Genomic DNA, 21001 nt, shown 5'->3' on the forward strand with positions numbered 1-21001 from the left:
TCAATGCACTGGAACTCCGGAAGACAAAAGCCGTCACTTGGCCAAATACTACAGGCTCCTGCCATTGTCATGTCCTCCAGTCGTTCATCCCCAAGTACAGGATTGGGCTGAAGGGAGAGGCTTGGAAGTACAGGATAAGGAGAGGGATACTTTTAGTCCAGTTTTTTTTTTTGTTTTTTGAAGGCAAGTTTTGAAAAGTAAACTAAAATAGGGGATAGGAAAGCTCTGTTGTAAGTGTTCAGATTGGTGGAGGAGCGAATATCTGCAGACATGGTCTGGCTGGAAAGCACATACTTGGTAGTGAGACTATGTAGTGAGACTATGTAGTGAGACTAGAGGACGGAACTTAGTGGTGAACATTTTATGGTGAAACCATGTGTTGAAACTACAGGAGAAGGGGAAAGTGATTGTCATGAAGTTAAATTGTGAGACATTATGTTGAGACTGTATGATGAGACATTATGTTGAGACTGTATGATGAGACATTATGTTGAGACTGTATGATGAGACATTATGTTGAGACTGTATGATGAGACTGTATGGTGAGACAGTATGTTGAGACTGTATGATGAGACAATATGTTGAGACTGGTGGTGAGACAGTATAGTGAGACTGTATGGTGAGACATTATGGTGAGACATTATGGGGAGATATTATGGTGAGACTGTATGGTGAGACTGTATTTTGAGGCTGTATGGTTAGACTAGTTAGTAAGACTCTATGCTGAGACCAATAGACTAGCCCAGTGAAAAACTAGATGAAAAGAAGAAATATATAATCTTGATACTGACATTCGAAAATAAAATATAATTATCAACCCTGTAGGTATCATTAATCGACATTTATTTTACTAAGAATAAACGTAACTTATTTCGATACATCAGTTACATTGGGATTTAAATGGAAAAATTATGAAGTTCTTTGAAAGTTCTTATAAAGTTCTTATCAAGACCAAAAACTGTTGTCTATATGTGTATTTATATTTATTTCATCGTCCAAGACAATGTGATTTCAAACGATCAATCTCTACTAAATATTATGTTGTTGTCATTGGCTCAATGTTCAGGCGGGATGGAAAGCAGGGGAAGTAATCCTATTGCAGAAGTGTGGACACTTCAAAGTAATATAAAGATTTGATGCGCTGATAACTGACAAGAGTCAAACGAAACAAATAATGGGTTTTTAGAAGTGTGCGTGCGTGTGTGTGTGTGTGTGTGTGTGTGTTTTGAGTCCAAATGTATGAGAACTTTTTAAAAGTCCATCAACAATGGAGGATGAAAACTTCGACTTGGTTTTAAACTGAGTGAGCTTGTAGGAGGGACGGGTCGGAGAGGGGGCTCGTGGGAGGGCGGGAGGAGAAGTTGATTGAGGGGATAAGAAGCGTCACTTTAGGTTGGGGTGTGTGTGTGTGTTTGTGTGTGTGTGTGTGTGCGTGGAAAGGAAGAAAAAAAAAGAGGGGGGAGGATTAAAAAAAAGAAAGAAATCTTTCTTCACCAAGTGAATTGGGGGCAGAGTGCTGGGAGGATCAAAGATCGAAACGGGTTGTTGCTATTGTCCTCAGCATCGATTCTCTGGAAGTGGAATTATGTCCCCTTCTACAAAATGGCCCACCAAGAAAAGACGGCAGGATTCTTGTGGAGCAGGATGAGGGGGGGGGGAATGGGTGTAAAGGGTGCTGAAGCAAGGAATCGTGTGAGGAAAGGGGGGTGGTGGTGAATAAAAGAATCGGAGCCTAAAAGAATTAAAGATGGTGAGAAAGGAACTACAAAAAAAAAAAAAAAAGAATTGTGATGTTTGGGAAGATGGTGGAAGAAAGTGGAAGACTGGAAGTGGAAAGAGAATGATGGGAATGGAAGAAAAATTCCATCAGTGATTTTGTGTTTCTCAGATGTGAATGCTTGAAGAGTTGGACCAGCAAACACAGACATTCTGGCCATCTCATTTTTGTGTCCGCCCTTGTCTCTGTATCTCCCCTTCACATTCGGACATCTTCTTGTCTCTTTAGTACTGGAGAAACAATTGTTTCGTGGCAGAGGCGTCGAGGGTGGGGTGGGGGGAGGGAGGATTTCTATAGAAATGTACAGCTCCATTTCCTTTTTCCTTTTACTGAATTTTCTCTTTATTGAAAAGGAAAAGCAGAGAATGAATACAAGAGAATACAAGAGAATACAAGAGAATACAAGAGAATAGAGGAAAAGAAAACTAGCAAGGCGTAAGAAAGACGAAGTCTTCTGAAAGATAGAATACAAACACAAAGGCTTGGTTGGGCGTCCACCTGAAGACGAGTCCAAGAAGGAGTGGAGTTCTCAGACAGTACGGAATAAGGAAGAAGGAGTTGAATTCTCAGACAGTACGGAATGACATAGGGAGGAGTTGAGTTCTCAGACAGTACGGAATGACATAGGGAGGAGTTGAGTTCTCAGACAGTACGGAATGACATAGGGAGGAGTTGAGTTCTCAGACAGTACGGAATAAGGAAGAAGGAGTTGAATTCTCAGACAGTACGGAATGACATAGGGAGGAGTTGAGTTCTCAGACAGTACGGAATAAGGAAGAAGGACTTGTAAGTAAGAAATCAAGTTATCTTATCTTATAAAATACAGACGTTACTTCAAAAAAAAAAAATTATTACATCCTACGTATGTTCCTAGGTCAATCTAGTCATGTATGTTAATCAATGAAGTAAATTATGGCAAGTTATTGGTTTTCCATTCAAACCCATTCCATGCTTTAAAAGCTCTAGGGAAGAAGGAGCATTTGTACAAATTTGTACTAGCATAGGGAATAGGGAATGTGCCTTTATCTTTGTGTCTTTCTGAGTATTTTATTAGATTTTTGTTTTTGTTTTTGAAGATTATGGTTCGGAGATTCTGTGTTTTATGTAAAATTGCTATTTTACTTTTAAGTCTTCTACCCTGAAGGGTTTCTATATTTAATGATTTTACTAAAGGTGTTACTCTAATCAAATGTGAATATTCATTTGTTTTGAATCTCACTGCTCTATTTTGTGAATACCAGAATTATTTCTTCAAATGTCGCAAAGTGTACATGTCTGCTATGGTCTACTTTTCGACACTGACGATAGCAGACACCATACATTTTTTTATTGTTTGATTATGTTATAAGCTACATTTAGTATTCCATATGATCCTTCAATATCTAAATTTTAGGGCCAATAATGTCAAATGTCTTCTATATTGTGCGTTTCAGAACATCATGGCTACTGGTTAGAGTGTTTGTCTTGGAACCAAAGGGTTTCGGGATCTAACCCCAAATGAAGACAATTGCCATTCCTTTGGAAACATTAGTTACGTGGAGAGAAGGGAACTACTGAGTGGGTGACATCGTTCCGACCATAGCTAATGCCCAGGCATTCATCTCATTTCTATGTGACGATTCATATATATATATATATATATATATATATATATATATATATATATATATATATATATATATATATATATATATATTCATATATACATTTTGTTAACAGTTTATTATACATTGCAGGTTACTGTCATTCCTTTCTATGCTATGTAGATATATCTTTGTATTTATATATTTCATGAAATGTCATCAAAACATCGATAAATAAACTAAATATGAAACGCACAAAAATAGTTTTTCCATGATCGTACCTAGGAGAGGGTTCTCCAGATCTACACGTATTGCTTACCTTAGTGTTTATAAGATCTAAATTAAGTATGTATTTTTATGCGTGTTTGCAGTATATATATATATATATATATATATATATATATATATATATATATATATATATATATATATATTGAACTTTTGGGTATACAATAGGAAGAAGAAAAATATTTGTCAAAACAGGTGAAGAGAAACTTTGGGAGACCAAACAAGAAGCAAAGACAGCAGGACAGACTGAGGAGAATTGCCCAGAACAGAGTCTGATAACGAAGTACAGTTGCAGCTCATAGCTCTACTGGGAGTCTAAAGTAAGTTAATGGAATTATCTCTATCATTATGTCGATTTCGGATGATTTTAACTAGAGTCCCAGCTATAGTGGTCCCAATGTCGGACACATTTTAGAACCGTTGAACTAAATAAAACAAACACAAAAACTCATGCTCGTTTGAAGTTATGCACATTTTTTTAAAAATTCATTCACTCTCAAGACGTTCGGAAGAGAAGAGGGGGTAAAACAATGAAAGGGGGGGGAGTAGCTCAGTAGATATAGGGATGAGGGGGAGGGGCACGCTAAGCCAGGACATGAAAAGCACCAACGACAAACAGGCTGATAGAGCAGATAGGACTGACGACATGATAAACTAGATGATGTGTAAGAGGATGCTGATGGTGATGGGGACACGTGGGTTGATAACACGGTAGATTGGTTTGTCCGACGTTGTTTCTGCTGAAGAAGATATTTTACAAGCGGTTGAAGGAAACCTACGTTACAGATCTTTACAAGAAAAGTTCAGGGGCGGAATAGATGACTTTCGGAGGCGTATTTTAATTGAGCAGGCTTCTAAACTCGCAAACATATATTTTACTTGCCTGGCCCTTAGTAAACGAGCTCATTACAATGACTGCCTTCACAAAACGTTGTAGATATTTGTGGCTGTTTTTACTTCTAAGAGAAATATTTCTGTTAGGCTGCAGTACATCCCAATACACACACTAGTCACTGCAGCTTCCAGGCCTGAACTATTAGTTATAACAGATATGTGTCTGCACATCAACAGACCAATTTTTGTTTCCTTTATGGGAATGGTGTCCAAACGTAGTAGACAGGCGCAATGTAACGCGTGGTCCCGTCCAACACAAAACTCACCCGGACAACAGCCTGGTTCATCTTCTTATCATTGTTGTCATGGAGATGACGGACGCGGTGCAGACTCCGCTGTTTAGAAAACGGTCTTCTTTCTAATGACCCTGATAGGCTGAGTACGGGGATTCCCAAAGCTCACGTAGAGACTCCATTCTCTTGATGCCTTCATTTAAAAAAGAATACATTACTTTCTGCCCTCCTTAGATACACCTACCCGCCTCTAATTACAACATCTATGAAACTCTGGTAGTCCTACAATGCAAAGTTACCCAAGGGACAGTGCGTCGTTCAACCCACTGACTGGTCACAAGCATGACTTCATTAAATAGGTAATTACCCTGTCTCGGAGATACAATGATTTAGTCTCTATGGCTATAAGACATGATTAGACCGACTAATAGGGCAAGTCAACAGCAAGTTATTTACAATGTGATGTCCTAACAATACATGGTCTAATAAAGGATAAAAAAAAATCTCTTCATAACAATACAAGTGTAAAGAATGCATTAATACTGGTGTATGGAACATAACAATACTGGTGTATGGAACATAACAATACTTGTGTATGGAACATAACAATACTGGTGTATGGAACATAACAATACTTGTGAATGGAACATAATAATACTTGTGTATGGAACATAATAATACTGGTGTATGAAAAATAACAATACTTGTGTATGGAACATAACAATACTGGTGTATGGAACGTTACAATATTTGTGTACAAAACGTAGCATTTTTAGTCAACGGAACATATCACTTCTAGTGTAAAAAACAATCCCTCGTTGAACCCATAAGGCACAGGATTTAGCCCAAGATAGAATGCTCTTGGAGCATCTATCATCACTCGATACAGAAGGTGACATTAATGTAATACAAGTCCTTTCTTTGAAGTGACGTCATTGCCGGCGAAGAAGACAAGGGGAAAAAAAAGAGAGCACTTGTAAAACTTGGATCTTCTGCTTTGAAACCCAAACTTTAATTAACAGAGACTCTGAATATCCTTCTGAGTCGTACGTTTCTCCATCTGGTTTGAGCCCACTGAATCTGGAACAGCTCTCCCCCTACCCCTCAGAGCAAGCTAGTGGAGGTCGGACAAGCCAGTCAGGCTCGGCTCGTCAGCTCACGCCATCTTTGGAAATCTACCATTAGGACCAAGGCCGGTAACCGAGAAGAGATAATGAGGGGGGACCCAGCAGACGTCCAACATGTGTTGAATGTCTTTTGTTGGCTGTCATCTTGAAAGATGGCGGGAAATAGTTTACATATTTTTTAAAAGGGGAGGGAAAAAAAGGAGTTGGGGGGGGGGTTCTAGAACACGACAATCTATGAGTTCAAACTAAAGGAAGTGGAAAAGAGTGTAAATACGAGATCTAGAGAGTGTTGGAGGATTCTGGTTGTCGATAATGTCCATTATTTCTTTTCTCCTCTGATAGGCTACAATGAATGCTTCATTGGAAGGAAACCTACAGGCACTAAGAACCACAGGGCTTCCCCTTCAGGGCTTTAAACATAAATATAAACTAGCAAATTATATTAAAAAAAAAGCGTATATAAGGAAAAGAACGGCATAATTACCACCATATACTGAAAAATTTATCACCCTTTTTCTAGATATAACATAAGTAAATTACCACTAATTAATTAACTAATTAGTTGTTGTTTTATTTTTATTGATTCATGTTTTCTCATCGACATGAAGTACTGTGCAATGTTTCAATTTGATCCGAGAATGGGAAGTGTGGGAAATAACATGTCTAAGATTTGCACCAGTCAGACAGACAGACAGACAGACAGATAGACAGTGTGAGTTGATAGAAGCTTTGTAAAAAGAAACGTTCATACCCTAACTCAAATGGAGTTTGATGTTGGCTTCTACACTGATACCTTTTGCCACGTAGGTATGGAGTTTGATGTTGGCTTCTACACTGATACCTTTAGCCACGTAGGTATGGAGTTTGATGTTGGCTACTACACTGATACCTTTAGCCACGTAGGTATGGAGTTTGTTGTTGGCTTCTACACTGATACCTTTAGACACGTAGTTGGCTTCTACACTGATACCTTTAGACACGTAGGTATGGAGTTTGATGTTGGCTTCTACACTGATACCTTTAGCCACGTAGGTATGGAGTTTGATGTTGGCTTCTACACTGATACCTTTAGCCACGTAGGTATGGAGTTTGATGTTGGCTTCTACACTGATACCTTTAGCCACGTAGGTATGGAGTTTGATGTTGGCTACTACACTGATACCTTTAGCCACGTAGGTATGGAGTTTGATGTTGGCTACTACACTGATACCTTTAGCTACGTAGGTATGGAGTTTGATGTTGGCTTCTACACTGATACCTTTAGCTACGTAGGTATGAAGTTTGATGTTGGCTACTACACTGACACCTTTAGCCACGTAGGTATGGAGTTTGATGTTGGCTTCTACACTGATACCTTTAACCACGTAGGTATGGAGTTTGATGTTGGCTACTACACTGATACCTTTAGCCACGTAGGTATGAAGTTTGATGTTGGCTTCTACACTGATACCTTTAGCTACGTAGGTATGAAGTTTGATGTTGGCTACTACACTGATACCTTTAGCTACGTAGGTATGAAGTTTGATGTTGGCTTCTACACTGATACCTTTAGCTACGTAGGTATGAAGTTTGATGTTGGCTTCTACACTGATACCTTTAGCTACGTAGGTATGAAGTTTGATGTTGGCTACTACACTGATACCTTTAGCCACGTAGGTATGAAGTTTGATGTTGGCTACTACACTGATACCTTTAGCTACGTAGGTATGAAGTTTGATGTTGGCTACTACACTGATACCTTTAGCCACGTAGGTATGGAGTTTGAAACCCTTGCCGGGTGGGGGATGTATATTAAATTTGGTTCTTTAAGAAATCAGAATCCAAACAAATTCCAATAATTCCAAAAATATAAATAAATAAACAAAACCAATGTAATCATCTAGAGATGTATAAATCAATTCGCTTCTCGCTGGGATGGTATCGTCACAGTACCGACAGTGGTTAAAGAAAGACAAAACTCGTGGCAGATCTTGCAGTTTGTTTGATGTGGTTTTTTGGAAGGCAACACATTCCCAGAGAGACAACTAAATTGTTTTGACGAAAACAAAGGATGGAGATGGCTGTTTTCATTTCTGTCTTTCCTCTGCCTTAAGTCCATCGGGCATGAGAATTTATGACGTCTACCAGACTTCCAATGTCAGAAGATGAAACGGACGGGCGAAAGGAGAGAGGGGAAGGCAGGGAGAAAGAGTTGGAGAGAAAGTGTGCAGGGCGGGGGGAGGGGTTGTACGGGAGAAGCAAGCACGCCTTAAAAATTGTGGGACATCTCACAGAAGCCAATGGATGGCTGAATACTAGTAGTGTGAAGTTTTAAACACATCATCAAGCCGTTTTATCCTGGAAGGCCAACTTTGCAAGTAACTCATCGCCCGGATCTTGGCGGACAGTTTGGGATGCGCATGTCAAAAAAAAAGAAAAAAAAACTCCCTACATCTCCCTTTCCTTACCCCTCCCTTTTCCTTTCTCTGTTCCGTACCTGGCAAGTGTATCAATGACATCACGCAATGCTCCATACGACATGTTTATTGCCTTTCTCTGGGCTTATTGCATAACGTCTCACTTTTGGTTACTCTGTAGAGCGCGTGCGCACGTTACTGCACAGTAACAGGTAACCTTAATCTTGTATCAGGTCGAGTAGCGTTTGCCTCATTACCCTAAGATATCGAGCTTGCACCCTGGTATAGATCTAGCTTTGAGAAATTCGCTGATGCCTCCATGATTACGATATTTTACTTTGCTATGTATGCCCTATGCAATGCATGCCATACGCTATGTATGCCCTATGCTATGTATGCCCCATGCTATGTATGTCCCATGCTATGTATGCCCTATGCTATGTATGCCCCATGCTATGTATGTCCCATGCTATGTATGCCCTGTGCTATGTATGTCCCATGCAATGTATGCCCTATACTCTGTATGTCCCATGTTATGTATGCCCTGTGCTATGTATGCCCTATGCTATGTATGCCCCATGCTATGTATGCCCTATGCTATGTATGCCCCATGCTATGTATGCCCTATGCTATGTATGCCCTATGCTTTGTATGTCCTATGCTATGTATGTCCCATGTTATGTATGCCCTATGCTATGTATGCCCTGTGCTATGTATGCCCTGTGCTATATATGTCCCATGCTATGTATGTCCTATGCTATGTATGCCCTATGCTATGTATGCCCTGTGCTATGTATGCCCTATGTTATGTATGCTCCATGCTATGTATGCCCTATGCTATGTATGCCCTATGCTATGTATGCCCTATGTTATGTATGCTCCATGCTATGTATGTCCTATGCTATGTATGCCCTATGTTATGTATGCTCCATGCTATGTATGTCCTATGCTATGTATGCCTTATGCTGTGTTTGTCCTATGCTATGTATGTCTAATGCTTTGTATATCCTACTTTGTATGAGGATGTAGCAGGGTAGTTTGTGTATTGTTGGTTATTCCAACCATAGATAATAGCTTACTTAGAGTTTCAAATAAAAAAAAAGACTGTCAATTAGCAATCATTAAAATGTAGGATAATAATGTTTGCTAAGATCAAGTATCCAGCACTACAACGTATGATACTGCTGTTTCACTAATCATACATGGTAGGTCATGTGATCCAACATTACTTTATGAGTATTGTAAGATAGTTTATAGATCAGTTCCCGTTTCCTGCATACAATACCGAAAAATGTCCAGATTTACACCCGCCGTTGCAAAACATTCGCTTATTAAACAACGCAAGCATTGAATACATCCTTCACCAGAGTCCTGTACAGGCTCATCCTGCAATGGCCAGGCTAGACAAGAACTTCGTAAACATAAAGTACGTTTTGTGATGAAGAACACAGACTCTACAAGAAACATACTGTCACCTAAAAGAAATATGTAGGAATCTCTTTTTACATGAATAAGTTTCAATCTTTTGTTTGCCCCCCCCCCCACCTCGTAAAATTCCCACCTGATATATATAATATGCCCGCTTCCATGATCTTTAGATGAGAGGCGAATATTTTGCTAGAAATGTCGAAAAAAAAATTACCTGATCTTTCTGCTTGCTCAGATTCTCGCGAATGTTCTGAAGATGGTTGATCATTTCACTGATTTGTCTCTCTTTTTCGCTAAGAGTAGCTTCCCCTGCCAGCACTGCCTGCACGGTGTCCATCACCTTAGGGCTGTCACTAATTTCCTGACCAGAGTTCAAGGTCGTTTCAGACGGGACATCATTGGCTTTGGAGTTGAGCCTCTTGAGGACTGTCTCCATGGACCGCCTCTGGCTGGGGAACAGGGCGGACAGTGGCGAAGACGACGTTTTCGATGCAGGCGGTGAGAGCGGGCGCAGTGCCGAGTGGTGTCCGTCTAAGCGGGACCTATCCTCCTGCTCAGACTCAGACTCGCCGTCCGTAGCGGGCCTGCTTCGATGTCCGTCGTCAAGGTCGCACTGTTGGAGGGGCCGCTCTTTGACCCTGTCCAAAGATAAGATTTCCTCGGCAGTATCTTGGTCAGTGTCGGTGTCACAGTTGGAGTGGGCCACGTTTTCTTCGTTTTCTTCTAGCATGTCATAGGAGGATCCTGAGCAGCTCAGACCAAGTACTAGCTGACCTTCTTCTTTGGGGAGTTTGGTTGGGGTGTTCTTTCTCTTTGACGACATACTCCTGTGAAAAAAACAAGAGAAGATAATGTTAAAGTGGAGATAACTTTCAACGGGAGTCAATGACTTACAAAGAATACACAAGAGAACATATATATAAATAAAGTAAATAGCATAATGAAATACAATCGGCTGTTTCTCTTGTCTTCTTTCATTCTCTTATCAAAAGTTTCAGGTTTTTATGAAAATGTTTTTTAAAAATAATAAGTAATTATTCCTTACACTTTTAGATTCGAAGATTATCTTGCTTATATTCTCAAATAAATCACAGTACCAACAACAAATACACTGTGGGGTGAAGTATGATAGCAGTGCTATAGAATACTAGACAATTGACTTGACTTTGTACATTGAAACACTTTTCGGCTTTTTTCTTTTTCTGAATACAAAATTAAACTACTTCCTGTGACAAATATTTGATTCGCTTTTTAGGTTTTAATAATAATAGTAATTAAATTATTGACTAAAAGTCAGAATTTCTGAGGTAAATTCACATGCTAATTTCGGATCAGACTGTGGAAAAGTTGTAAACCTCTGCACTGTGTCTGTAGTAAGCAATGCTCAAACGGAGGGGCAATAACTCAACTTGCAACTAACAGTTCAACACAGGCGAAGGTCAACAATGTAATGAGATCATCAAGAGTGATGTCTCTTCATAACATTTCGTTCGACACTGAAGGACTACGACTTCGTCGTCACTAAACAAATAGCTCAAAGCACTTCTCAACAAAGGAAGCTTGTCTGTCTTCTTAAAGAGGCGAACATAGGAACTATTTGTGTTTCACCAACTAACTCTAGTCTTTGTTTTTAGTAGGACTTTAGTGTCGCTTTGTTTTTAGTAGGACTTTAGTGTCGCTTTGTTTTTAGTAGGACTTTAGTGTCGCTTTGTTTTTAGTAGGACTTTAGTGTCGCTTTGTTTTTAGTAGGACTTTAGTGTCGCTTTGTTTTTAGTAGGACTTTAGTGTCGTTTTGTTTTTAGTAGGAATTTAGTGTCGCTTTGTTTTTAGTAGGACTTTAGTGTCGCTTTGTTTTTAGTAGGACTTTAGTGTCGCTGCCCTTTAAAACCTAACCCGAAATAAATAAGCAACTCCCGAACTTTTACGCGGCGAATTCCTTTTCGTAACCCAACAGTATGAATGCTCATTTCACTGACATCGTTTGAATGTTTGTGCTAATGTGTAGTGCAATCTAGTCTATAATCAAAAGACACTTCTGGACAGAAGACGAAAGTATCAATAATACACTGACCATAACTAACAAATACATAAAACAATACATAATAAAATACTCAGAAAAACACACAAAATAAAGGAACATCTCTTATTCCATTTAAAATCCATTTGGTAGGACTAATTCATTCAAGTGGTCCTTCTTCAACAGTGCCATTAGAGCATGGAAAGGTTGCCTGAATCAGCCAAGAAAACTAATGACTTGGCAGAGTTTAAGTCTCAAATTAACATGCACAGCTTCATTACCACACAGAAAAGTGAATGATTAAAAAAACTTCATTTTAAAAATATATTCTGTATTGTTTGTGTGTGTGTGTGATGTCTTGACGTGGCGGGGAAAAAAAAAAACAACTATAACTAGCCATCTTGTTGGTGTCTCCGGTGTACAAACGAAAGGAAGTGTTGCTAAGCTAGACGTTTTTTTTTAAAGGGTGGTTGCAATGTTTAGTATTTGGCCATCAAATCTTTTAACCTCTTCTTCATCGGGCGCTAGGTGATTACACAAAGGAGCAAACATTTAGACGTTCACTCTATGTCGTAAAACTGGTTGACAAACAAAACATAACGTAACAATTCTAATTAGCGACTGGACACCACATGGTGATGTGTCATTAAAATCACAAGTGGATTGTTTTATATTTAGTTGGCAACAGTAACATGTCATCTAGCGTCCTTGATAGTGTTTAGTTTATGACAAAAAAAAATATCATTCATAAGATATTCATATCACATTCATATCAAGCATAAAGACGATATTATTTATTTTTTTATAATAATAATTATTATTTTAAATTAATGTTCACTCCCTGGCACTGCTAGGTTAGAGATAGTTGAAAGGGAAACAGAATTCAGTGTAGTCTCCCTTGACAGTCTCTACTGAGGAAATAGTATTAACAGTAGTAGATAGTACTAACCTAATTTAATTTCTTAATGTAGCAAGAACTGAGGATTGATTAGTCATTGTTTACTAAAAGGTGGCTTTGGGTTCGTGCAGTTACAGTTAAAACGGAACGTGTGAACGTCAGTGACTCTGGCTTATATGTTTCACTTTCATCCCCTTCTCTTCATGTGTTTTTCTAGCCTGGACCACTTTGTACTGGTGGATAACTTCTTCATTTCAAACAATCTCCCAGTTTGTCTCTAAGGTAAGACAACAAAGTATGTCGGCGTCATCTGATGACAGGCTCGGACATTTTCACACGAACTCTGCAACAAGTTCTTTGCAGAAACTGATTCATTCATAAAACTTTGTCTGTGTGTGTGTGTATGGGCTTGTGTGTGTGTTTGTCCATCACCCCCCTCTCGTCAGAGGTCCACCCTTAAGGCGAAACAACAGAAATCTTTTTACGGCCTTGCAGCCGCGAACAAATGTCCTAGTGTCCTGGCAGGACATTCCAGAGATATCATGCAGTTAAACTGTTTTCGCAGCTTTAGAAGTAACAAAAAAAAATATATATAAAAAGTTTGTGGCTGCCTTTGCCCTGAAGGAAAGACATGGGATGGGGAGGGGGGCGTCAACAAAACAAAAAGGGGGGTGGGGTAGAGGGCGTCAACAAAAAGGGCACTTATCTATGAAATGTGTGTTTGGTGATGCGGGGTGATGACGGAGCACAGAATGAGAAACAGATCTAGGAAGACAACGAGTGGCGTTGTCAGAGGGAGGCCAGGGCGCTGATGTGAGCGGATGCACGTACATAACAAGACGAGCACATGGAAGGGCTCTCAGCAACTGGGCAGGGGGCCGTCCCTTCAAGACAAGAGTTCCACTGAAACATTGAAGCTGGACTGAAGTGTGTGTGTGTAGGGAGCGCTTAGAGTTGTGTCCCCTACACCTCGACCCCAATCCACCTACTCCGCTGCTGCGCCTAGTTCGTAGATGTTTTAAGTGATTCGACGATAGACATTAAACGTCACACAGGTTGTTGTTGTGCTCACACAAACACGCACTGACACTGTCTCACACACACGCACTGACACTGTCTCACACACACGCAGTGACACTGTCTCACACACTTACAATACACTGAGGCTATTATCAAGTTAATCGTACAATGAACTTTCATTCCATTTCTTGTTAACTCTATTTGTTCTAGTGTTTTCTGTCATTTGTTCTCTCTCCGTATCTCTCTCACTTTCTCTTAACTCCTCTCTCTCTCTCTCTCTCTCTCTCTTTCCTTCTCTACTCTGTCCCTCTCTTTCTATTAAAGGAGGAGGTCATCTGACCAGGCACAAGTTGGGAGGTATATGTTGCGGTCACGTGATTGATTTCTGCACTGTCCACCAGTCAAGATGATGACTGGGGTACGACCAAAGGCGGAGCCAGGGGGGGGGGGCGGTAGGGGCGATTGCCCCCCCCCATCGGGCGACCCCCCCATCCCCCGAAGAGAGGGTAGAGGACTAATGTATGTAAAGGCATCACACAATTTGTATACGAATTTATTTGTTATGTTAATAATATATACTAATAATTTACATTTCAACCTATTTTAGATTATTTCGCCCCCCCCCCCAGTATGTTGGCCGATTTGGTGGGATGGGGAGGTGGCGATGGAATCAATCTTGCCCCCACACATAAACTTTCGAATGGGGGGGGGCGGTCCAATTTATTTGTAAAAATCACAGCTTGTCAACAAAATCAATTAAATATCTATATAGTTAAAACGTGTTATTGATATTTTAACCGATCTTTATGTTATGTCGTTTCCCTGTTAACCGATTGGGGGGGGGGGTGAATACATCTACTGCCCTTCCAACCTAAACCCTTTAATTGAGGGGGGGGGCGGTCCTACTTTTATTTAGAAATCATAGTTTGTGAACAAAATTAGTTGAATTACTATATAATATAAGGTACATATTGATGTTTTAACCCATTTGTATATTATATCTCACACAGACTCTGATCTCAAATTTTATCATTAGTAAATATAAAATGAAAAAGTGTTGTACCAGGTGGGAGGGGCAATACATGCAATCGGACAAACAAATACTTTTTTCTTTTTGTATTTTAGTTTAGAAATTACAAAAATTTTTAAAAATGTCACTAATATAATTTATATATGCTATAAATTAAATTCTTACATCGAGTCACCCCACCTCCTATTCTTTAATGCCATATGCAATCATTAGCAGAAATTATACAAAGAAGCGAGGATTAATTGTTTTCACTCTACCGCCCTCTCCCCTTTCCAGACGAAAACATGACGTTTTAACACAGAATAGTCAAATATGGCGACAGAGTTTATATAATCGCTCACGATATTTTAAGAAAGACTTTGTTTTGGAAAATTTAGAATTCATACGAAATTTTTCATTCTAAGAGTAACAAATGAGATGAGTTCTGAACCCAAGTATCTGATCTTTTCAAGGAACAAATCGCTTGTATTTGCAATGTAGTAAGGGCCTGTACATTCATATTAGAATATTTTTCAAGTAAAACATTTTCAAAAGGTCCTTTTCAATAGGATGAATAATGAGCTGTAGATGTCAGGAGAATGCGTTTCTGCAGTGAAGAATGCAAGAAAACGCTTTTGGCGTCGGGGCTTCGCCCCCGGACCCCACTATAGGAGTTTACAGTGCTCCCCCAGACCACCTAGTGGTCAAGAGAAAGTCCTCAACAAGACTGTTTTGTGTTTTTTTTTTAAAATTATTTTTCGAATAGTTTTCTTTAGGCGGCGATCCTCAAAGCCTTAATCTAAATATGTGGGGTATCTTATCTTCTCAAGAAACAAATCTGTTGTGTTTGCAATCTAGTAAATTTATATTAGAATATTTTTCAAGTAAAACATTTTCAGAAGATCCTATTTGAATTAAAAAGTATTTTTTTAAAGAATTGTTCCTTTACGAAGCAAACGACTCTTTCTAAGAGCGATTACTTTGCTCTTAATAAGACAACATTAAAAGACAGATTCTATTTGGTGATAGACCCATAGATCCAGGCATAGAAGACGTCCATTTCTGTAGGTCACTCTTGACTAAAGACATGCGGGAATACCCGCTGACGTAGATGAGTTCAAGATAAAGATTTTCTAGACCTCCAGACCAAATTGAATTATTATATTTTTATACTAACAAAATATAATAACAGTAAAACCAGTTATTTCCAATACTAAACTGTCAAATTTTAAGGAGAATATTTAGAGCTGTTTTCGATAACAATGTCCAGCCATGTTTTTGTTTTTCGATTCAGACCTTTTGTTTTTTTTCCAGTGAAGAATTTGCAAGCTGAGAAGAGGTATTGTAAAAATAACTTCCGGGATTCCCTCAAAGCCTTATATTATTAATAGGTGCAAGAAGTAGTCTGGAAAAAAATCATCAGTCTTCAGAAACACTGATCAAGAGAGGTACGAACTAGCTTCCTCGACCACTCCACTTCAACTTTGACCCAATGACCTTTCCTGTATTACAGCTATTGAATGACGTAATCAGAAGCCGGTGATATTCGAGCCTGGCCACTCCATGACATCAAAAGCTGACAAGGGTCAACAGCACTGGCGTTTTGGAAAGATTGGGCTGAAGTTTTCTCCTAAATCAAAATGTGGCGCGCAGAGCATCGAATGGAAATGTAGATCTAGATCTATGTAAACATAATTAACATCTAGATCTATGTAAACATAATTTACATCTAGATCTATGTAAAGACTATGTAAACATAATTAACATCTAGATCAGCGGTTCTCAACCTTTCATGCTCGGCGACCCCTTTTTACAATCCCCCATTCTGCCGCGACCCCCCCCCCCCACACACACACAAACAGCAATAGAAGAATAGACAATAACAGTCCATATTTTTGATGGTCTTAGGCGACCCCTGGCAAATCGTCAATCGACCCCAAAGGGGGTCGCGACCCACAGGTTGAGAACCCCTGATCTAGATCTATGTAAACATAATTAACATCTAGACCTATGTAAATATAATTAACATCTAGATCTCTGTAGACATAATTCAAATCTAGATCTCTGTAAACCTGATCATAGTTTAAATCTAGTTTATAGATCTATGTAATCATAATTAAAATCTAGATCTATGTTCATCATAATTTAAATCCCGGCTAAAGATATTTCGACTTTTTGTTTAACGTAATTAAAAAGTTTAATCAGAAAAGTTCAAATTAGCGTCCTTTAAAATACACACTAGTGCTATTTGAACTTAGGGAAATAGGTTTAGGTGTAGTATTGTTTGCTATTATTCATCTCAAATGAAACTTTACTCAGACCATTTGAGAATGTTTATTTACTCAATTTATCAAAGTAATCTATATATCAGAGTAATCTGCTCTTTCTTTTATTATTTTTTTTTAAAATTACGAATGACATCAATAAAATAATAAAATACAGAAAGAAAGATAAAGAAGAGAACGCAATAAGGAGAAATATATGGCAATAGAATGGAGCCTAAATAAATAATGAAATAACTATTGGAAGAGATGATTTAAAAAAAAAAAGCTAGTTTGCAGGTCAATTAAAAAGTGACAATGCCATACCAGACATACTGCTTTATATTATAGATATAAGATATATTAAATGACTGCAGAGCTTATGTAAGAAATGATACCACAAGAGACGAAAGAAAATAAATCATTGAAGCTAAAGAAATGAATGAATGAAAGAAAAATGGACAAAATGAATGAAGACACCACCAAGAGAGATGTCGGTCCTCCCTTATAATTTCTTAGCCTCACGATAGTTTTATTTCTCCCTGCCACTGGAACGAAAAATTTACTTACAAAAATACCAACCAACGGTCGATGGAAGGTTTACAGATTTTGTTAAATGTTGTGTTCGAATTGAAAAAAAAAAGATCTAAGGTTATACCGCGTCTCGTACTTTTGTCACTTGTACTTGATGTCTAGAGCAGTTGTATTCATGTCAAGTTTGACTGGGAACAGCAAAGAAACTCAAGTAAAACGTCAATAATAAACACAACTTTTGTCACAACCTTTTTACAAAGATTTGTCCAACATTGTAACCATTTCTTTTCTTTTTTTCATTCTAGAGTTTGACAGTGACGTTTACTGCTACAACATTCTACTGAAACAAAGCTGTAAGTTGATATAAATTTGTTTTTACAAAGTTGATTTCAAAATGTCTGTTTGTCCGGTTCAAAAGTTTGAACACGTTATTTCTATAACACCCAATTCTCGGATCGTGACCTCCGTGACCGAAGGTGTCGATCGGATCAAGCTGAAACTTAGCAGAATTATTCCATGGCGAAGACAATACATGAATCAATTTTAAAAATCAACCGATTAGTTGATTAATTACTGCTAATTGGTTATTTTGTTTGATACCGACAAAGGAAATTAATTCTTCAGTATTCAGAGATAAGGCAAAATATTTGGGGTTATATCCCCTTGGATAATAGTATACGTTATTTCTATTACACCCATTCTCGGATCAAGCTGACACTTCAAACAATTATTTATTGTACTAAACAAAAAATGAATAAAAAAAATGTAACCAATAAGTCATTTAATAATTGGTAATTAATTATTTAGTTTGATATCGAAAATGAGATATCTTCTGCAGTATTGAGGGGTGAAGTTGTAACTGTGGAGTTCTTCCCTCCTTTTAAAATGTATTTTTTAATAATTTTCTTGTTTCTTCTTGACCATAGCTTAATGGCTGCATGATCGTGCGGCTTGCGCGCTGGACTGTCGTTCGGATTTATCGATGCTCGAGGGTTCAAATCCTGCCCGCTCCCATCCCCCGTCGTCCTGCGGGAAGTTTGGCATAGGAAGTAAACTATTTTCAACTCTGAAGGAACATCCGAAACATGTAAAACATTTAACAAACTGACAAGATGAAAGAAAATGAAGTTGTGACCAAATTTTTTTACTGTAACATTAGTTTGGTGTTTAAAGACTCTGTCTCATGATCTTTAAAAAGTGACCGCTGTCTCCTGATCATTAAAAAGTGATCTCTGTCTCATGAACTGTTTTTTTCTCTACAAGCCAGATCTATAGATTCTCAAGTTCACTAGCTGGATGAATTTAGACAAGAATTTCCACTTTGTCTTAAAATTAATTATCAACTTCTAGATCTGCGTCTTATGGTCGAACACATTAAAGTAGGCATGGAGAAAGGGATGAGATATATCTATTCCATTTTTAAAATCGTATATTACTTGATATTTATGTATTAACGTTAGGTTATTTTAGTATTGACACATGAATAAATATGTGTATTGTCTATTATAAATTAAACACTTACATTTAGTTTTAAAAAATGCTTACATATTTGTCCATATAATATGATAATATGAGAGTATTAGAGCCTGGGGTCGCCGCTGAGAGTATGAGAGCCTGGGGGTCGCCGCTTAGAGTATGAGAGCCTGGGGGTCGCCGCTGAGAGTATGAGAGCCTGGGGTCGCCGCTGAGTATGAGAGCCTGGGGTCGCCGCTGAGAGTATGAGAGCCTGAGTTCGCCGCTGCACGTTCTTTCGATCACGACCCAATCAAGGAGAAATCGGTTTTTTAATAGCGTACGATGTGGACAGTCAACACAAAACCAATAAAATAAGCTTTAGGCTAGGAGCCAGACATACGTTAACTATAGTGTTATCCAATAGTGTTCATTGTTTGTCTTTTTTTTTTAAAGCTGATAAAAGCCTCGTAGCTCAAACGTTCTTCGTTTTACTTGTTCCGGCAGAGTTACCTATATGTTTGTTTTTGTTGTATTTTCTAAACTTACATTATATTAAGGACTATTACTCACGGCTTGCTGGCCTTAGTTTGGGTATGACTAATCTAGTGGATTGGATTTAGATCTATGTCAAACTTTGCTAATGTTCCTTTTCAGTTTTTTTTCTTTCACCACGAAAATAAAAGTAGATTTCGAAAATGGGTTTACCGTTTAAGCCGATATGTTTATATCAAATATAAAATACTTTGGAAACGGTTTTACCCGATTTGTTAAAAAGTTTCGCACTTTAATAAAGATACAATTGGGTACTTTTTTGTCTGTTTTTAGGGCATTTCAGTTGTGGTAAGGACATTAAACATACACTACGGTCTCCACCATGATCTAAGCAACATTGATGCTAAGTTTTATCAAGATTGGTCAAACGGTTATTATTTTTATTTGGGACATACATAGTCATACATACATAGATACATACATACGCCTTACATACTGCTTTATATTATAGATCTAAGATATATTAAATGAATGCAGAGCACATCTAAGAAATGATACCACAAGAGACGAAAGAAAATAAATCATTGAAGCTAAAGAAATGAATGAATGAAAGAAAAATGGACCAAATGAATGAAGACACCACCAAGAGAGATGTTGGTCCTCCCTTATAATTTCTTAGCCTCACGATAGTTTTATTCCTCCCTGCCACCGGGAGGAGGAAGCCGTGCCTCGCTAGGAGCCAGACAGAGGGCGCTATCAGCAGAACAGACAGTTGGACTTGCTCAGTGGGGATAATCACGTCCGTGTCGATAGCAGGGGCAGCGTACTCTGGTGATACCAGGGTCACGTGATGTATTCTTACGCCGAGTCTAATTAGACAAACTACTGACGGCTTAAGGCGGAAAAGAAGACTCCTTCCACCCCCACCCCCTTTTTAAAAAAAAAATAGGTCATGATAAGATTTTAAAATGAAATTATTTCTTGGACGCAAGTCTTTTTATCTTTTCAGAATCTCAACAAGTAGGTCTAGGGCAGTCTAGTAGGGCAGTCTAGGGAAGTCTATTAATTGAGGCTATGGCACTTTATTGTAATGCTACGTTATGACCTTATACGTGTACACACTCCCACACAGACACACGCCCACACAGCCACACGCCCACACAGACACACGCCCACCCAGACACACGCATGTCATACGATTGTAAGACTTTAACTAATAGCACAAACCCAACAAAACTAAACTTTAAACTATTTGTAAAGTCCATTCAACCACTCAGTAAACAATAGCGTTGTTTGCGTTGCATGTGGCAAAATATGTAGGTCAAAGCTGGGTCCGTGTAACCGCGTATTGCACTCTTTCTTAATCTTCAGACACGAAGGCAAGCCTCATTATTATATAAGTCCAAGCCTTTCTAGTGTTCCGGTCAGTGTCTTGCAGTATGATGGAGGAGGTGTTGCATAAAGACTAACACCTGTTACAAATCAATGACACTTTCTACTTTTACAAATCCTTTCAAGGAAACAATAATCACTACACAATGGCATTCTGGTGAATAATAATAATCTTATATACTCTGGCGAAGGTGACA

At 38.6% G+C, this 21001-nt stretch overlaps 1 protein-coding gene across 4 annotated transcripts in view; it reads right to left on the minus strand.

Moving 5' to 3' along the window:
• LOC106079956 (transcription factor SOX-5-like) overlaps nt 1–21001 on the minus strand; it is a 163281-nt gene that overhangs the window by 86681 nt on the left and 55599 nt on the right. For all 4 annotated transcript variants that reach the window (XM_056043674.1, XM_056043673.1, XM_056043672.1 and 1 more), the window contains exon 2: nt 9941–10553. In XM_056043674.1, the coding sequence (XP_055899649.1) occupies nt 9941–10549 (609 nt within the window). In that variant the 5' untranslated portion in view covers nt 10550–10553. The remainder of the gene's footprint in view (nt 1–9940; nt 10554–21001) is intronic.

This window comes from Biomphalaria glabrata, chromosome 10 (genome assembly GCF_947242115.1).
Source record: "Biomphalaria glabrata chromosome 10, xgBioGlab47.1, whole genome shotgun sequence".
Lineage (NCBI taxonomy): Eukaryota > Metazoa > Mollusca > Gastropoda > Planorbidae > Biomphalaria > Biomphalaria glabrata.